The 19,549-nt window shown below is 42.7% G+C and overlaps 1 protein-coding gene across 1 annotated transcript in view; it reads right to left on the reverse strand.

Moving 5' to 3' along the window:
- Positions 1-3,378: 3,378 nt before the first annotated feature.
- Positions 3,379-19,549, reverse strand: part of LOC115786063 (phospholipid-transporting ATPase ID-like) — a 37,217-nt gene continuing 21,046 nt past the window's right edge. Inside the window, exons 6-28 of the mRNA XM_030738085.1 lie at positions 17,365-17,426; positions 15,751-15,823; positions 15,295-15,365; positions 15,129-15,211; positions 14,321-14,479; positions 14,133-14,221; positions 13,220-13,410; positions 12,888-13,096; positions 12,676-12,719; positions 12,314-12,479; positions 11,935-12,123; positions 11,715-11,830; positions 11,137-11,301; positions 10,901-11,012; positions 10,686-10,791; positions 10,480-10,606; positions 10,118-10,301; positions 9,785-10,008; positions 9,200-9,283; positions 8,860-9,105; positions 8,631-8,769; positions 8,104-8,234; positions 3,379-7,032 (exon numbers count right to left, since the gene is read on the reverse strand). Coding sequence (XP_030593945.1) covers positions 6,703-7,032; positions 8,104-8,234; positions 8,631-8,769; positions 8,860-9,105; positions 9,200-9,283; positions 9,785-10,008; positions 10,118-10,301; positions 10,480-10,606; positions 10,686-10,791; positions 10,901-11,012; positions 11,137-11,301; positions 11,715-11,830; positions 11,935-12,123; positions 12,314-12,479; positions 12,676-12,719; positions 12,888-13,096; positions 13,220-13,410; positions 14,133-14,221; positions 14,321-14,479; positions 15,129-15,211; positions 15,295-15,365; positions 15,751-15,823; positions 17,365-17,426 — 3,300 coding nt within the window. The 3' untranslated portion in view covers positions 3,379-6,702. The remainder of the gene's footprint in view (positions 7,033-8,103; positions 8,235-8,630; positions 8,770-8,859; positions 9,106-9,199; positions 9,284-9,784; positions 10,009-10,117; positions 10,302-10,479; positions 10,607-10,685; positions 10,792-10,900; positions 11,013-11,136; positions 11,302-11,714; positions 11,831-11,934; positions 12,124-12,313; positions 12,480-12,675; positions 12,720-12,887; positions 13,097-13,219; positions 13,411-14,132; positions 14,222-14,320; positions 14,480-15,128; positions 15,212-15,294; positions 15,366-15,750; positions 15,824-17,364; positions 17,427-19,549) is intronic.

Here is a 19,549-nt window from a genome sequence, read left to right on the forward strand (position 1 = left end):
TCTTCAGCTCATCACAGCCTTTCCAAACTCTAAAAAAAATAAGGAAACCTGGTCAGTTAGTATGAACCAACACCACCAAATCTTATTGCCTTGGTAGAGTCTACACTGACATGAGCATTCCTGCATCATTAAAATAAAGTTCAGTTTAATGTCTCTCCAACTGTTTTTGTTTTTTAACTGAGCTAAAAAAATCTCTCATCCAATCAGAGCAGACCTGTAGAGTCTCAGACATGTTGGTGACTTTATAAGATGCCTACAGCTGTCATCAGTCTCACCTCCACCTTACATGTTGTTGTACCACCTACTGGACTGCAGCCAAGGTCACACTCAGGTACTCATAATACCAATTTGATATTTTGTAACATAGCAACCAAAATGCATGAGCTGATGAAACACTGCAAGCAGCTGGTTAAAAAGGTTTCGGTGCATATTAGAGTTTAAAATGCCCCCAGTCATCCTTTACCTTCCTGTTTATACCAAAATCACACTGTTTACAGACTACAGAGGACGACAAACACGATGATGTCACACTTTTGGTGTTCAAAATGCAACAAACTGATGTCTCCATTGAAGCCACAGCAACTTTCCTTTGCATGCAAAGCACAAGTACATATATTCACACCGATGAAGGCTCACAAACCTCTGTTCCCGACCTCATGCTTCAGTCTGAAAAGACCTCAGTTATGGAGTTTCTGTTCTTTCAGATACAGAATGATGCCCCAGAAATGTGGGAGAGTTTCAAAGCTTTAAAAGCCCCTCTACCACCTCCCGTGGTTCTCGTCACACCAGCTTTCTATACAGCAACATCTTTCCACTGGTTTGCATATGATTACACAAACCTGAATTACAGTCTGTTTTTTAATAAATAACGCGGTGCTGGAGCTCTGTGCCACAGAGTGGCGACTGCACAGAAATTTGCATCGTCCAGTTTATTTCCAAAAGGTAAATATCATGCAAAGCAAGCTGAGCCTCCTGCTGTGACACTGAAGCACACCGAGCAGGAATCACCTCGACGCTCCAACATGTTTACAAGAGTCTCCCAGCATGAGATCAGCCAGATTATCTTTTTACATTAAGGCTGACATTTCCTGACATGAGTGGCAGTGGAGACAAATATGAATACATCACAAATGTCAGTCTGTGTGGAGTTTAACAAAGCTGCAATGATCAGGTCGAGACATTTTTAATGATGTGGGCATTAAAGGTGCTTCCTTTATCTTGAGTTTGCAGTAGGCCCTGCATCAGAAACGCAGGGTGTGCATATGTACGCACACCCTGCACCAAAACATCTAACAGCTGTAATCTTCATAAGCTTTAAAAGTTGGTTCGCTGTGTAAGCAGACTAAACTGTGATGATGTGAAATGGAAAGTGGGAATAAATCTATGAATAAATAAAGCTGTCAGGTCCAGCTCAGCTCGTTCTTGCGTCACAACGTTACCGGATGACGTGAGCGCTTTTTAACACCTGTCGACGGAGCCGAACTCGATTTAAATCCCATTTAATCTGTAAAATATCTCAAACAAGCTGCTCTGCGTGGAGTGTGTCCGTGTGTGTGAGTATCAGGTGTAAAATTGTATGATTTATGAGTGAAGTGTGGCGAGCTGCAGAGAAAACTGCTCTTACCGCTTATAATCGCCGCTGTTTGCCGTCTGCTCCCGCCCCGCGCTGCACCATAATGACCGTGTCTCAGTAAACTTCCCGTCAGGTTTATCTACAACTATCAGAGTTGTTTTGCGGCCAGCTCAACTTCTCTCTTTCACATTTGAATAAAAGCAGGAAACGGGTTCAGTCAAATCACCTGTTGGCCCCGCACTCGGCCGGCTGCAGGCTGTTTGAAGGCTTCCACACCTGAACACGGTGATGCTGATTAAACAGTTCACTCAAAGTTTCTCACCTGTATCCCGCCCAGCACCTGAAATGTAGCGCATTCCGTCCAGTTCTTCATTAAACCCATTTGTATTATCCATCTTCAGAAATGCAAAAGTCATAAAATATTGTGTGCAATTGTTCATTTACATTCAAGGCATGCATTTGTCTTTTAATAAGTTATATATTTTTTAAATATAGGGGGGATGGAGCTTATAACAGCTGTCACAGGGGAGAGACGGGGTACACCTGTACAGGTAGCCAGGCTGTTACAGCGGTAACACAGAGACACACAACCATTCACGGCCAATTTAGAATCACCAGATCACCTAACCACACTCACTGCATGTCTTCCGGGTACTTTGAAACACGGCCAACATAATAATAACACAGAAGTTATGAATTTCTGAAGTTAAAAGACGACAGGTGCTGTATCTTTGATGGGTGTGTCCTTGAATAAAAAACCTGGCTGTCTTGATGCATATATGAAGTTTACTGCAAAAACAGACAGTGTCAAACAGATGCTTCGTGAGCCATCTGGGAGAGGAGGCCCAATCTTCCTAAACTCAGTCTCAAAAGAGGCATCACAAAGATGATATACTGTTCTCTCTGACCAACTCCCACCATCCTGACTTTGACCATACACAGGTATGGAGAGCAGCTTCAACCGAAGTTGTTTACCATATGGATGCACGGTCAGTTCCTTATTTGGAAAGAGATAGCCCAACGTGAGGCCCCATGTGCATACCTTTGTGGTGGCGTCAATGCAGGCCTGAACTCAAGGCCTTCATCCTAATGGAAGAAACCGTACATACATGCAGTTTAAGTCATAGTAGATCAGACACCACACAGGGAAAAGTGGAAACATTTCTAAGAAGGTTTTTCCAAAAAATAACGTTTTCAGACTTAAAGGTCACCAACTGAGCTCAGCCTGAGATCCACACACAAATCCATTTAATCCTTCAACACTGCAGTGACATTGAATAGGAAAAAAAAAATCCCTGAGCTGATTAATACTTTTGATGATTTGTTTATTGCTCCAAGATGTCAGAGGAAGAGGTCAAAACATGTTAAACATGAATGAAATACTTGGGAATAATTCTGCAGGGTGGTGCAGGCAGTGGGAGGTGGGGGTGATGGTGGCTGTGGGCTGAAACACTGAGCACATGCTGGTCACTGTACAGTCGACTAACGCTGATATTTGGGGACGCTTTTACAGTAGCTCTGAATAATTCACAGTTCTGAATACAGAGCTGTGAAACGTTTTTGCACCCTTCCTGATTTCTTAGCTTTTTACATTTTTGTCACGTAAACATTTCCGAATCAGCCTTTAATATCAGGCAGATATCGATCCATATCGATTATCAGGCAGATTTAGATCCAGGGAACGTGTGAGGTGGAAATCACACTGACATGTGTTTGCTTTCCTGGACGAACTCACCAGATGTACAAAGAGGTTAAAAAAAATCAAACATCTTATTATTAATATAAATAAGTCAAAGATAAACATGTTGATCTTTTAAATCTTTTTATTGCAGTAAAAACTTTTTAAAGTACAAAATGATACAAAACGATAGAAAGAGCAGAAATCAGTCTGAGAAACGATGAAAAAAATCCCTCCTGTTCCACTCTGTGTTCAGACGCAGCAATAACATACTGATAAATATGGAAATGTAAATGTATGCCTGCTATCTATTTTGTAGGTTCATTTAAACATGACATCATTTCCTCTTCCTACCCCCCCCCCCCCCCCCACACAAACTCACAAACTCAGAAGCTTTTTTATTTATCTATCAGCTGTCAGAATAAAGGTGAGTTAGTAAAATTAGGAACATCTGACTCCAAACTTTTTCACTTTGTTGATTTTTGGAGCTTTAAAAACAAACTTGGGTCAATCACAGCATCAGTTTTCCAAAGGATCCATAAATGTTTGTCCCACAGACATCAACATGTTTCCATAAGGAACGCCTCACTGTAAATAATAACTGTGGTATAAACTGGTTTTACCAGCATTAAACTCTGTTTTGAGAAAACTTGAATATTCAAAGCATCATAAAGAATCTTTGGTTCAGGGTTAAAGTCCAGCAGATATCACACATGAAATATTTGTAACTTACAAATATGAAACCAGTTATTTTTGATCAGTTCTTTAGTTTTTCAGTGAACGACAACGTTTAAGTGTAAAAAAATAATTCTTTCCTTTCTTAACTTAAAACATCCTTTAGTCAACAAAACAAACTCCATCTCTAATCAAACATTATAAAATAATTTCTGATAAAATCATTCTTTTAGTATTAAGACAGCATATGTGTTTTCTTTGAGACAGAAGCACTGAGGCTTAAAGCAAATACATGGATTTGAAATGATTTCCAAGCTCAAGCTCTGATGTTAATGTGAGGTATTAATGATTATTATTGTTTACACAGTCGTAGGAATGATCTGAGCACTGCAGGAGTTAATGCACCAAAAACAAACAAAAACAGATGATCGTGCAGACAAATGCGTCCCTGAATGGGTTAAAGGAACATTTAGTGAACTTGTAGTGTGTGCACACTGTGACAAACCTCCCACACACAGCTCGATGTGGTTACGTTTCTACAGCAAGTCTTACTTAGAGCAGGTCATTCACAGCCATCAGTCCACTTGATCTTAGCGAGGATGCAAAATCTGCCACTGAGGGTGCATTTCAGACACACTGTACTCAACAACAGTCTTTACAAACCAGCTGGACAGGATCAGGATGCATCAGCTGCTACAAACAAAAACATAAACCAGCTGAAGGGAAATAAACTGCAGAGAATCAAAGGCCACTTTGTAAAAAGGATGAATGAACAAGCTGTCCATTAATTTTAGCCATTAATAAAGCCTTGACGAGTCTTCCCACACGCTGCATCTGCTTTTAGAGGCTGATACACAAACACCTGTTTTTCTTTTCTTATTAATCATCTTGAGAATTCCTCAAATTTATGTTGCAATTTCTCTTTAAAAGCAGCAGACTGGGATCAACAAGCTTTGAACAGGTGTAATTAATATTGATGAGAGTGGCAAAAATTAAAATGACTCGTTTTCTGTGAAACAGAAATTCTTTCTTGAAACAAAGAGTTTGTCTCATTAGCAGCTGCATTCTTTGCTTTGAATGTCAATCAAAAATATGTGTTTTCCAAAGTTTTCTGAAATAGTTTCAGGACACAAGAAGAAATTAAATAATAGTCAAAACTTTGCTGAAAAGCTAAACAGGAAGACTGTTGAATTTTATGGCTAAAACATTATTATCATCATTATTATTATTTGTTTTGGTACAATGGGGTATTGAAGCCACTGAAGGTGTCAGGAACCTCACAAATGTAAAGCAAAAATCTCCCATTTCTAAACTACCAACATCAGTAAGTCATAAAGTCACAACAACACCTCTTTCATCAAACCAAGTCCTCCTAGGATTTGGATTAATAACATCCATCATTCCATCCATCCATCTTCTTCCGATTATCAGGGGGCCGGGTTCCAGGGGCAGCAGCCTAAGCAGAGGAGCCCAGCCCCTCCCCAGGAGACTATATCTAGCCGGTATCTCTCACCTTCATGCAGTAGCTCAGGCTCCTTCCTCACCACAGAGGCAACGTTCCATGTCTCATTAACCAGGACCTCTGTCCTTGGCCAGCCGCCTGATACACATTGCACCTGACCCCGATGATGTCTCCTGTGGGTGGTGGACCTACAGGAAGGGGAGCCACGTCTCCTCTTTGGGCTACGCTCCCTCCTGAGGACTGGCTCCAGGGTGGAGCCCCAGTAACCCAACCCCCAGCAAGGTAAGCTGTTCCCTTGGTGGCTCTTCCAGAGGGGTTGTTGGAATTGCTCCTTGTCTGGCCCCACACCCATGGGAGAACCTACCAGGGGGATAAGCCCCCAGAGAGCACAGCCCCTGGGATCACGGGGCTCACTGGGACTGAACTGAACTTTAACTTCACTCTCATGCATCAAAATTTAGTTTTCAGAATAAATTTTGACTCTTTTTCTTTTTAAATTTTGGGAAACATCTAAAGAAAGATTACACCTTTCAACCCGGGAACGCCTCAGTGTTCCCCCGGATACGCTGGATGGATGGATGGATGGATGGATGGATGGATGGATGGATGGATGGATGGATGGAAACGTGTTCAATAACTTCTTGTAGTGTAGTTTTTCTGCCTGTTGGTTTTCACCAAACCTTGAAGCTAAGCGATGTTTTCTGAGGTTTTTCCTAAATTAATGAGGTTATTTGCTCTCAGTACCCCCCACCCCACCCTGGCTCTTAATATTTTGTTATATTAATAGAAGCAGTTTAAGCTTGTTCCACACTGACACTGTGCTGACTCCTTGTACAGCTGTTAGGAAAATAAAATGCTTTAAAAAGATGAAATAAATATTTCGGCTTTGCTGTTATTCCCTCTGCTGATGCTGCTGGGACTCCCAGATAGACCAGGTCGTCTGTAAACACGTTGTGGTTCCTGTCCTTTGGAGAAAAGCACCCTGTTGTTACTGATACTGACAGAAAGGTTTCATCAGTCCGCCTCTTATCTGCTGGCATCATATACCCATCATCAGAAGTGGCTACATATGTTACTGTAGTTCCCTTTGATGAAAGCATTTCAGAGAGAGCTGTGAGGAGCTTAAGTCATGTACACATCAAACCTCATCTTCAGGTCTGAAAAATCTTTGAGATGAAGTTCTCTGGAAAGCCCAAGCAAGCTCTTCATCGTAACAAATGTACAAATGAACTCTGAAGACTTCTGGCTGCAAACATCCTGCAGGTCTCCAATCAGCAGTTCAGTATTTGCTCCCACTTTACTCCAAACAGTCTGTCAGGGAGCAGGATCTACGATTGTCCTGTACATCTGCAGTGAAGTCCCCTCAATGTCCGGGGCCTTGGTATTCTGAGGGCGTCCTGTTGGGCTGTAACCAGCCGATCGTCCCATCGGACTGAAGCCTGTGGTGGTGCGGCCGATGTGGGTGAAACCGGAAGATCGTGTCACAGCAGGACGTCGCAGGAACCGACCCGACGTCACCAGGTCGCCGTAGCCCTGCGCGTGTGAGAAGGCGTAGCCTGAACGGCGGGAGCTGGTGCGGCGCATGCGGATGCGGCGAGTTGGTGGAGCAGGTGTTGCTTTAGCCTGCCTCACTCTGAACATGACCTAAAGGAAGTGACATCATTAAAATGCTGCTTTTTAAGGAAATGTTTGATGAGTCCATCTTAAACCTTCTGCATTCATAAGAAGACTTTTCAAAGGAAAACCTGACAGTAGGAGGACAGAGCGAGGGTTTCAATCTCACATTAAACACAAAAAACATCATTATTTCTCTACCTTCCATCTGAGGTACATATAATTCAAGCTGCATCCTCCAAGGAAAAAACTGAGTGGCAGGTGGATGCTGACGGAGGTGGCTGCAGTCTGCAGGTGTCAGCTAGACATCATCTCAGCTCAAGGCACTGAGCTCCACCTCTCTCTGAGGTTGATGTTTGGAGCATCTTTAATGAAATTATCTGTAATTTGGTCTTTTGTGAGATACAGCTCATCCAGAAATCTGTGCTCAGTTTTGATCAGTTCATTGCTTCATAAATGTATCAGACCACCACCCAAAAGGTGATTCAACAAAATCACTGCTTATGTGCCTGTAATAGTTAATCCACCAGTCTGTGCTGTCTAATCAGTTTTTAATGCTAAAATATCACAGCTGTTAAAAATTCTTCAAAATGTCAAAGCAGAAGAAAATTATGAAGCACATTAATATTTTTGATTAAGGTGCCAAATTACAGAACTTTGCTCCTATATTATATTATATTATATTATATTATATTATATTATATTATATTATATTATATTATATTACTCTAACCAAACATGCCACATCATGCTACAGCACAGTTAGTATTTGTGATGTCATGGCCCATCTTTAGGAATAATGTCGGCATTGATTCTGAATGAGCTGTGCTTGTTTCTGTTACAGTAGGATTAATGAGTAGTTCCTGTATACACTGGTCACTGGATTACTTTGTAGCACGTATACCTCGACTGTAAGATGATCTTTCCCCGCGTTTCCACACTCGCTTATTGACATTAGTTTGTAAAACATGTTGAAGATGATTTCCTGAGAACGTCTCACGGTTTGAAAACATCTGTGCTGAATGAGCCTCACACCGGACATGGAGGTGTGAGTTTTCCATGAAAACCAAGGACAAAGAGAAGCAACACCTCCTCTGATACCTTGTCATTGATGGTGGGGCAGAGCTGCATCATCAGGAAGCGACAGGTGACCACAGGAAGGACACACAGGATGGAGGTGAGGAAGATCGTCAGCCAAACGTTGGGCTGGCTCAGAGTGTTTCTGGCTGTTCCTGGATAGACACACACACACACACACACACACACACACACACACACACACACACACACACACACACACACACACACACACACACACACACACACACACAGTGTATTTATTCACAGCGTTCCCCTCTGGTCTGAACTGTATCCTGTATATCTAATGCTCCATGACTGACAAACATTTAAATAAGTTTTACCACTTTCCACGACTGAAGGGAACATTTTAGTGAGAACAAAACCTCATGACCTGATCTCATAAATCACCCATGCTGCTTCTGCAAAGATACCTGACACAGTTCCTGCACTGAGGATGAAATCTGAGCTTAGCCTGGTATAAAAGAATGAGCAGCAGCAGGAAGGAGGACATTCATGCAGCCCGACGCTGAGACACATTTGCCACTCACCTATGAAAGGGAAGGCTGATGGTAATATGGTGAACATGCCGTTACTGTACATGGTGAACGTGACAGCGAAGTACATGGCCAGGCTGCCCAACACAAAGAATATGGTCACTGCCGTCCAGTAGGACATCTCAAATCCCAGCTACAGGCAGAGAGAGAACGCAGAGAGAGTTATACACATTTATAATAAACCAATAAAAATTTATTACCCCACAGGAAGGCTTCTGGATACCTGGATGCTGACGGCAAACAGCAGACATGTCTGAGTGAGGAGGGCGAAGGACTGGTAGTCTGCGATGTCCTTCCCATCATCCCTCACTGTGTCATACATGGCGGCGTAGGGGATAAAGAAGAGCACCAAGGAGCTGTAGCAGCTGTGGAGTGCACACTTGAAGAAGGACTTCTTGCTGAAGTACAGGTTGAGTTGACCTGGGACATAAAGCTGAGGATGCTGGAAACTCCAAACATCATTCACGTCCTAACCAGCAGGGGGAGTTGAAGACATTAGAGCCATCTCTGTGTTTTTAGCCTAGGTTTATGATGCTTGAACACACACACCATCATCATATTACCTGATCAAACAGACTCATGCCCAGCACAGGCAGTGCTGTGTACATCAGGTTGTAGAGCGTTATAAACCACTCATCATACACCGTCTGCAAAGCAACATCAGGAGTGCAGCTTTAACCAAGTAAATTACTTCTTTGACTCAACAGAAATGTGAAACTTATATATATAAATATATATATATTTAACTGATAATACTCATCCTAATTATACTGCCGGTACCTGGTGTGAAGTCATTCTGCTTCATATGTTTTATTAAATTTATAACTAAAAATATGTCTTAAATATGTACATGCGAGTCTTTCAGACCTCAGTGTTTTCTGACCTGTTTCTTCTCATCATCTACTAAAACTCAGACGCCACCATGACTTCTCCCACTGATTTGTTCTTCCACTTTAAAGCATAAACTAACGACTGAGACCATAAACTCATGAGGAAAATCTTTACTGTGGTATTAAAGCAGGAGAGATTTTCTCTGGGACTTTGAGAGGAGTTGACCCCGGCTGGCTACTCTAGGTTAAAGCATCTCTGCACTCATATATTTATATACATGTGATATATATGATTTTATAACTAACGCTCTGTCTCACCTGTGCAGAGAAGCCGCAGAAGAAGGCGAACCAGAAGTGGACAAAGGTGAAGGTGAAGTTTTTGTAGAAGAAGTAGCGCAGGAACTTGCACATGCGCAGGTAGGACCAGCGGCCGTGCACCAGCAGGAGGCGCTGCAGAAAGCGGAACTGGGCAAACGAGTAATCGCTGGACAGCACAGCCTGCATGCCCTCCTGCCCTGAGATGCCCACGCCTATATGAGCCGCTGGGTGGAAACAAACGAGGACGAGCAAAGAGAAATTTGGTTTCTCTGAAACAAACGAAAGCTGCTGTTTATGAGGGTATCTGAGACAGAGAGGCGTCTCTGTTCTTACCTTTGATCATGCTCACATCATTGGCTCCATCACCAATCGCCAGTGTGACCGCCTTCTTGTACTTCTTGACCAGCTCGACCACCTGAGCCTTCTGCAGAGGAGTTACCCTGCAGCAGATCACTGCTTTACACATGCACGCCGTCCTCAGGAACTCCAGCTCCAGGCTGTGCTCTAAGGCGTACGCCTGAGGAACAGCGGGGGTAAAAGGAAGGTGAGCTTACAGGAAGAGAGGCGATAAAGTGTGACAGATCAGCCGTGGCTGTTAAAGATTAAAGCATTAGCACGATGTTTCAAAATAAAACATCATATCATTTTACAGTAAGCAAGAAAAGTAATAACAGGCAGTGGTTTTGATGCTGTACCAAACTGTGTCCATTGATGACGAGGCCGTATTCCCCGCTCACCACCTCGTCCGTGACCACTTTATCCATTTCAGGCAAAAACACTGAATTCTCAGCTGCGTCGGGTTTCATGGAGGTCCGGGCATTTCTGAACACAATCAGATCAAATCAGTGCTCATAATCAGCTAGAAAAAGGTGTTCAGTCCAGACTGAGAAACTCCTCTGACCTCAGTTCCTGTCGAACATCCTCAAGTGAGTTTCCCGAGATGATGAAGACATCATTCATCTCTTCCCGCAGCAGGTTGCACGAGTAACCGATGTTTTCTGCTGTTTCTGCACCACAAATAATCAACATTACTGTGTGTGTGTGTGTGTGTGTGTGTGTGTGTGTGTGTGTGTGTGTGTGTGTGTGTGTGTGAGAGAGAGAGACTGGAGTCTGTACCTTGCTTGTCACCGGTCAAAACCCAGATCTTGATATCAGCTTTAGACAGCTGCTCAATAGTCTGAGGAACTCCATCTTGTAACTTGTCCTCTATGGCTGTTGCTCCGAGAAGCTGAACACACACACACACACACACACACACACACACACACACACACACACACACACACACACACACAATCAGATCAAAACATCCAGTTATGTTTTTACAGATGAAGCTTCCCTTCTTTTCCTACCAGCAGATCTTTCTCTATCTCCTCATACAGCTCGTCCAGTTTGCCCTCTCTATCCTCCAGTGCAGTGTTGGCCTCATGGTGGCGCTGTATCCACTGGTTAAAGTACTCTTCATCCAGATCCTTATAGGCGAGAGCCAGAGTTCGCAGCCCATCCCCTGCAAATTCCTGCACATCAACATGGACATACTCATATAGATGAACACTGCACGTGTACACACAAACACACTGAACACAAACTCGAGTTCATGGCATCAGTTCATCCTCAGCTGTTAGAGATTCAAACTGGACTTGAGCAGAAATAAAAGATGAAATAAAGGCAGCATAAGAGGGTGAAAACATACAAACGTGATATTTTCAATCATATTCAACTGCTGTCCACATACTCTACTAAAAACAAGCCAGTTATCTCCTCATTTATGATGAATGTGGGCAGTTTATGTTGGGCCAAGCTCACATAAACAATCTTCTATAAATACGGCATAAATTAATTTCTGAAAATGGCTTCAACAAAAGGACCTTTTCTTCCTGCAGGAAACTGTCTCTTCTGTTGAACACATGTACACAGAAATGTTACTGACATTGAGGTGCTCCGTGGTGACATCCATCAGCTTGCTGCAGGACTGGTGCAGCCTTTCGTAGATGATCGTGTCGGCACCTTTGCAGTAGAGAGACAGTTTCCCCTCTGGACTCCTCACTGGATACAAAAATATGTACACAGAAAAACAAGCATGTTTCAAATTGCATTGGAAAAATGTCAGCTTGTATGAGACCTTACACTAAATAGGAACCCATGCATACCAATGACTGACATCCTCTTGCGGACATTGTTGAAATCCAGGATGGCCAGGAGCTCGTAGCTGTGCTGCTTTCCCATTTCCACGATGGAAATGCTGTCAGGCGTTCGTGAGCGGAAGACAAATCCAAAGTTTCTGGCTGCTGTCACCAGTGCGCCCTCATCTGGAGACTGGGCCTGGTAGAAAAGCTCTCCTGGAGCACAAAACGGGCCCTTTAGTAAAAATGTTCATCCTGAACAGAGCAAGAGTGATCGCCACAGCAGGCTCATAGTTGGAGCTGCTGTTTGTAAAACAACAGAAAAAACAAGAACTACTCGAAGGTCAGCTGATAATTTCTACAACACACATGCTGCCTTTCAACCGCCCACTGAAACGCTCCTCACCCTCTTTCTTCTCCTCGGCCATGACGGTGTGGCAGAGGGCCAGCAGTCTGAAGAAGGTGTGGACCTCTGGGTTCTCCAGCTTCACCGCCTCCACCAGGGCGTGGTCGTGGAAGACGAAGCGAGTGTCAGCGAGCGGGTTGAAGGAGAAGTCCACTGTGTCTGTGCGCTGGAGAGGAGTAAGAGTAAAAGAGAAGGATACAATATGAGAGAAGAAGAGGAAGAAGAGCACACTGAGCCTGTTATCAGGACAGTGGTAACATAATTACAATGTGTCAGAAACATTATTAATCTGTGATCTGAGCTGTAATCCTGTAAACCTGGATTAACTGTCTTCAGACTAACATCTGCATACGCAGACTCACCTCATTAATCTCCAGTCTTTGGCCGGTGTAGTCATACACATCTCCTGCAGAGCAGAGCAAAGTTGTGAATCACATAAAGAGGCGTTACAGCGGAGCAGCAAAACCTTAAGAAAAATGTATCAAACACGAAACCTCTGAAAAACAAGCAGAAAGAGTTTCAGCTCCTCTTCTGAGAGCCCCTCGGGGATCCTAAAATTCCAGACATATCTTACCGTAGCATTTGCCGTTGATAGTGCACTTATTGAAGATCATGATATTCTGGGTGAGAGTTCCTGTTTTGTCACTGAACACATATTTGATTTGGCCGAGCTCCTCATTCAGGGTGGTGGTGCGAGCTTCAGCGGGGGTGTCGCTGCGAGCGAAGTACATTTTCCTGTCCCAGTCGATGTAGAAGCTGTTCCCCAGACGAATGATCTCCACGCTGCAGGCAGACGTGGACACAGCGGTCAGAAAGAGGCAGATGTGGGCTTTTTTATGCATTTGTTGAATTCATTTTAAAAAGGTAACAGTCAAGCCTTGTATCTATCTAAGTAAATCATATTACCTCACATAGAGCGAGATGGGCACCACTGTGTTGAGGATGATAACGTAGGACCAGAATGTGAGAAAGGAAGAGAAAGCGGGATTGTCCTGCAGCCTCGGCAGGAAGACCGTAAACTGGGAGCCCTCGTTTTTTTCCCACATGTAATTTCCTATTGCCAGGACAGAGCACATGAAGGCCAGGAACCCAAAGATCTGCAGAAGGACCACAGACAGGTTTCATTTGGTTGTTTAGGAACAAAAAAGAACCTCTGGAGGTTTTTAAACTTCTAGATTTTCAGAACGTGAGCTCAAGTAAGTGATCGGATTCTTGTCCTGAGAGCTTAAAAAAAATGACAGCTGGACTTGTTTAGGTTTGTGAAGACGTGTCAGCGCTCATCCATCAGGCTCCGTCAGTCCTAAAACAAAAGGTGGAGAGCCCCACCTATGACGCCTAGTGGGGGCCGTCCCCTTTGGAGGTGCTCCTCAGGGTCATTGACCCATTATTGATCACGTGAGTCTTCACATGAGCTAAGGTGTGAGAAAAGCCGTGGGTCTTTACCATCACCGGGGGTTAAAGGTGAAACCACCGTGAGACCTTGCCCCATCCGATCATGTGACCTACTGGGGTCACCTGAGGCAAAAGGGACAAAAACGGGGACATTTCACAGGGACCTTAAACCTCTGAGCAGCAGTACGTGCAGCTGTACTGCATGTGTATGCAGTAAAAACGAGTAGCTGTGGTCACACTGCACCCTTTACTGTCTCCGTATGATTGCATCAGAGTGTGATTTTTAACAAACTCCTCGTGCTGATGTGGAGCAGAAGTGAGAGCAGCAATCTGAAGAAATAATCTGAACCTCAGTTCTTCACACATCTGATTCTAAAACTGTTGCCAGTCCTGAGATTTTATCAAACAGATAAAGTGGAGCACTCACAAAGATGACCAAGATGTTCATTAAACGGTCTATGCTGGTCCTCTTGAACGTGCTCTTCCCACAGTTTTGCATCAGCTTTGTTTCTGGACCTGCGAAAGAGAAACCGAAACGAGCAAGAAATCAAATGATCTGCAGTCACGAGGTTCATCATTTCCATCACAGTAATTCCTTATTAATGTGCGTCTGACCTCCAAACAGCACCAGTCCGAAGCACCACTCGGTGTTCCTCAGGGTGCAGCCCCGCAGCAGGATTTTCTCGTTGTCCAGTGAATATTTCTGACCGGCGAAGGTCAGCACGCCCTTGAAGCGGTCGAGGCGGTTGTTGGGGGGTTCACAGCGGACCTCGCCTTGAGGAAAGACACAGCAGATTTAAGGTGGTGCTCAAAAGGAGTTTTTACACACTCGAGTTTCTGTTGATTAAAAGGACACAGATCCAGTGATGATGAACATGTTTGAGGCCGATTCAGAACGAGGACCAATGAAAAGGCACAGAAGTGCTTTCTTACTACAGTTCAGGATAAAACTCTTTTCATTTTAGTCCTTCTATTGTTTTCTATCTTTTTCAAATGTTTATATGACCTCACAGCCCATCAGAGGATCGAGACCCACTCAGAAACAGCTGTGAAATGAGTGGCAGTGGTTACACTCCAATAAATATATAGTAGAAAAAATATAGTATATCATGTAGATAAGATGTGTAAAGGTGCAGGGAGGCCAGAAACAATAAACAGCAGTTTCAGATTTTATTCTTTTGTGGAAGGCATTTTCTTTATTATGTATAAAGTAGATGTAGCCATTTATTTTACAATTAATTAAAAATAAAGAACCAATTTGAGGTTTTTGGGGTTGCTGCAGTGGCTTCATCCCCTTACCATCACCCTTTGAGAAGCATCCTCAACAGAGCAAGTACGTACATGTTATTTATATAGAGCACTGAAAGTGTGTGTGTGTGTGTGTGTGTGTGTGTGTGTGTGTGTGTTCCCACACCAGCCTCACCATTAAAGTCTGCCAGTTTTTCAATATCATCCCCGAGGTCTCCTGTGACTGGGAGCGCCTGCCTCACCTTCAGGTTCGTCTCTCTGAGGAAGAGGAGCAGAAAGCTGGCTGAAGAGGGAGAGGGGTGAAAGAAGATGGTGGCAAAAAGAGAGAAAAACAGACAAACCCATCGAGTTCTGCTGTCTCAATGTACACCAGGTTGAGTGGCTCACTGCTGGAGAGCAACATGAGGTCTGCCTGAAATTACAAACAATACAAAAACATTGTTTTCTGTCTCACAGCGCTGGGAAAATGTGCAGGATGTGTTCTGTATGAGGTGATGCCCAGCGTGATCAATAACAGAGAGAAAAGGATGTCTATCATCTATCATAGGATCTGTGCCAGATTTTAATGTAACTGAACTAAAACTTTACTTTCCTGACATCACTGATTGTTGTTTCTTCTTCTAGAAAATGTTAAAATTATAATATAATACGCTTCCCCAAAACCTCATTTGTTTACGCTTCTCTGTGCAGACAAAAATTCAGCCCAGAAGCGCACACTGAAAAAAGTACCGATTACAGTCCTCACGGTGGGAAGAGAAACAAACAGGAAGTACTTTCACCCTTTAACCTTTACTCACTGTGACAAACTGATTGTTCTCCAGCTTGATGATGTCTCCTACCTGGACATTCATCCATTTCTCACTCCGCAGCCTGAGAACAAGAAAAGCTTGTAAGTGTGTGTGTGTGTGTGTGTGTGTGTGTGTGTAGCCCAGTGTGAGTTTACTGCAAAGTAAAAGGTGTCATTTTCCCTTTTCTTCGAGGACTGCCAGGAAACAAATGCTCTGCGGGCTCATAAATAACCACTGAGCATCGAGGTCATCCTAATATTAGTCATTTTCCTTTGCTGCCCGTTTCCTGTATCGTCTCTCTGCATGTTTATCTGCCAATAATAGCAGAGACTTTTTAATAGTTTGCAGGACGCTTTTCCAAGATTTCCATGACATGTTTCAAATTCCCACAGCTGACTTCTTTAACTATGAACAAAGTTTTCTTAATGTTTGCAATAAAATGAAGCTCATAAACACAACATGACGTTTCACATTTTGCCAGCTGAGCTTTTTTTATCTTTCCAAAACTGATTTTTAAAAAGAATCTTTATTTATTCTTGTAAAAGTACTCGATACCAACTAAAGCCAATTTGTATATTCTGATATTTATGTCAGTGAGGATCACATGATCACTGCTCGAGGTTCTTCACTTTAACCTCAGCCCAATTTTCAGTGAAGAAAAAGAAACCATCACATTTTACTCTGTTGTACAGTGTCTATAAACAAATATATTTTTTTCAGTTGTTGACACTGTGGTGAGAACGTATGTGATCATCACACTTTGTTTTTAGAAATAATTCATTTTCAAATCTTTGCATTCTGTTTTCATCCAGCACTCTGATATTTCTGGGTCGTTAAACTCTGATAGGAGCCCGTCACCATCACATGTGTAAAGGAAGGACCCTCCTTTATGTACCAATAATAAACTTCATCAACAAGGATCCTAAAAGAGAGTTTTAAACAGACGCACATGAAACTAAAGACAAATGTAAACACCATTATTGTAATTCTGTTTGTAGGAGAACTTTCTCTTCTTACTGTCCACTGGTTAAACACAGCATAAAAACAGGAACACACACTATAAGTAATAAACAATGTTCTCCATTCATGAGAATCCAGCCATCTTTATTTTGCATATTTAATAAAAGAAAGCATCGTGTCTGATTCTTACTGTGAGTGGGAATCAGGACTAGACAGAAATGACTTGTTTTGTACAGGATTTCTACAAATCTGTGATGTATGTTGTTTAGGTCCTCTGATAATAGTGTAGCGCACTGGATATTTTGATCCTTCTGCGTGTTTTCATCATTAAATTCCTGTGTTTTCCTTCACGCGCTCCGATATAGCCACAGGAAGCAGCTGCAGGATGGTGGGCAGCACTTGTTTTGTTGCTGGTCTCATGTCTGCCATTTCAAATATGTGAGGTATGCTCTGTTTGTGTTTGGGATCTGAGACACATGAGCTGCATTCAAAGCTGAAACAATCAAATACTGAGAATCACAGGATTTATTCTGGGCTTTGTAACAAAAGTACAGGAGATCCAAGGAGGTTCCCTGAGGACCACCCACATGTAAATGGATCCTGTATGAATGCACAGAAGAAGCACACACACACACACACACACACACACACACACAAACTTACTTTCTATCAATAAGGACTTGAACCTTTCGGTTGTTGACTCGATTGTCGCTCCTGTGGCGATTCTGGGAACACAACAACAGCACTGAGTTACAAACAGGAAACTCAGACTCACTGATCTGTTCATTTGTTATGAACTTTAAACAGATCTGTCATCATCTAACAGATAACAGAGAGCAAAGAAAGCGCAGACATATGATGTCACAGTTACTATAAAATGGGGACTGAAACCTCAGACTCTGAGCCCCTCCTGGGCTCCATGATGACTCTTTGTCTTGTCTCAGAGTCGGGTTTTAATTACTGTTTATTTCTGTATGTGAGACAAAGGCAACGGCCGGGTTCAAAGGTGGTTTCCCTTTTGTAATTCTATTCAAATTTCTAAAAGGTTAAAGGTGGTTTATCTCATGGAAACATTTCAGGTTTCCTCCTACTAATTATTTCACAGATCAGATATGTTTCAGCTTCGTCCACACCAGAAACCTCATCTTAATTAGAGCGCAGCTGTTAAAACTGAACTTCCTGTGTTACACCCAGAGGAGGTTATGTCCGAATTTTATGCTCTGCTTTCTGAGAACTCCAAGAGTTTCTATTTTTGAGTTGTCAAACATATGGCCTGCGGGCCAGAGCAGCCCACTTATCGTGGCCACTGGATGGCTTCGTAGAGTGTTTTGCTCCACTAAGCACTGCTTTGTACATCTCTGTGCACAGATTGCAGTTATTCAGATGTGTTGCATTACTGATGGCCTGCGATACGACAGTACAGTATGAAGGTTAAAGAGTCATGTTGATGTTTCATTTATGACAGCAGCATTTGTTAGTAAGTAAACAGACAAAAATACTAATCACACCTTGTTTTAATGAGCATTGCAAAGCTGTACTGCAGTTCGAAGTGCACTACAAGCTTTCCAGCATCCAACCTGCAGACAGACGGCCGTTACGTGTCAATATTTTCAAAATGCACTTCACACAAAATTACAGGTATAAATTTGGAGGTGTTGATTTCAGTAGATTATTATTGTTGCTAGAGCTAAATGAGTCAGACGTCCCCAGACTGCAACAAACATCGTGCAATTTCTCTGAAGCTTGAAAAAAGGCGATTGGACTTCTTTTTGTTTCTTGAAGATGTTTCACCTCTCATCCGAAAGGCTTCTTCAGTTTTCAGCCAAATGGTGGAGAGACCCAGGTATTTAAACCCCAGTGGGCGTGGTCCCCCGGAGCCTCTCTTGTTCGTAATCACATGTGCCATGGTGTGAAAGTCATGGGTCATTAGAATCAGTGGTTTCAGATGAAACCAGTATAGGACTTTGCTCCATTGTTTCATGTGACCTGTTGAGGGCACCTGAACAAAGGTGTGAATGTGGTTTGAGACGTCTGGGAAGGGAGCTCAGGACAGCACTGTAAGCAGAGGAAAGATGGTGACGTAATCCACGTCCTCTGTTCAGTGATGGTTGTTCACAGTGGACATAGATTGAGTAAAAGAAGCCATCTATGTCCACTGTGAACAACCATCATATTCCCTTAGTGACCATGTGTATGGTAACACCCAGGGGTGGAAGTAGTTTTAAAAAAAAAAAAAAAAAAAAAAAAAATATATATATATATATATATATATATATATATATATATATATATATATATATATATATATATATATATATATATATATATATATATATTCCTGTCATAGTTTGGTGCTTTTTTCTTTAATGTTGTTTGACTTCATGTCTGTTTGCCTCCGCTGCTCTTTAATTAGTTTCTACTGTGTTCAGTTACTTTCAGCAGTTTCATTACTTCCAGGATGTAATCTCACCAGTATAAGTGAGACAAGCTAATAAGTATTCATTAGTGTGACGTAGTATTACTGTAAATGTATTCTTTCACCATTTCAGACACAAATATTTGTGATTTCTGCAGCTCAGGCTGGCTCAGTGGAACCAGTTAGTAAAAATCTCCTTTTCCAAACAGCAGCCTCGGTTTGCTTCGCCTCGCCACACTTGGTCACTCCTGGTATGCTGAGATCAAATTAACCCTGAAGCGAGTGACCTTGTGGAAGCAGCAGACACTTACTGTTTAACAGAAAGACCCTTCATCACAGCAGTTATTTCCTCTTAGCAGGTTGACATTAAGCCCTTTGGCGGTCACACGTAACCGTCGGCACACATTCACATTTCTTTGTTTGACGTTGACA

This window comes from Archocentrus centrarchus, chromosome 9 (assembly GCF_007364275.1).
Source record: "Archocentrus centrarchus isolate MPI-CPG fArcCen1 chromosome 9, fArcCen1, whole genome shotgun sequence".
NCBI classification, from domain to species: domain Eukaryota; kingdom Metazoa; phylum Chordata; class Actinopteri; order Cichliformes; family Cichlidae; genus Archocentrus; species Archocentrus centrarchus.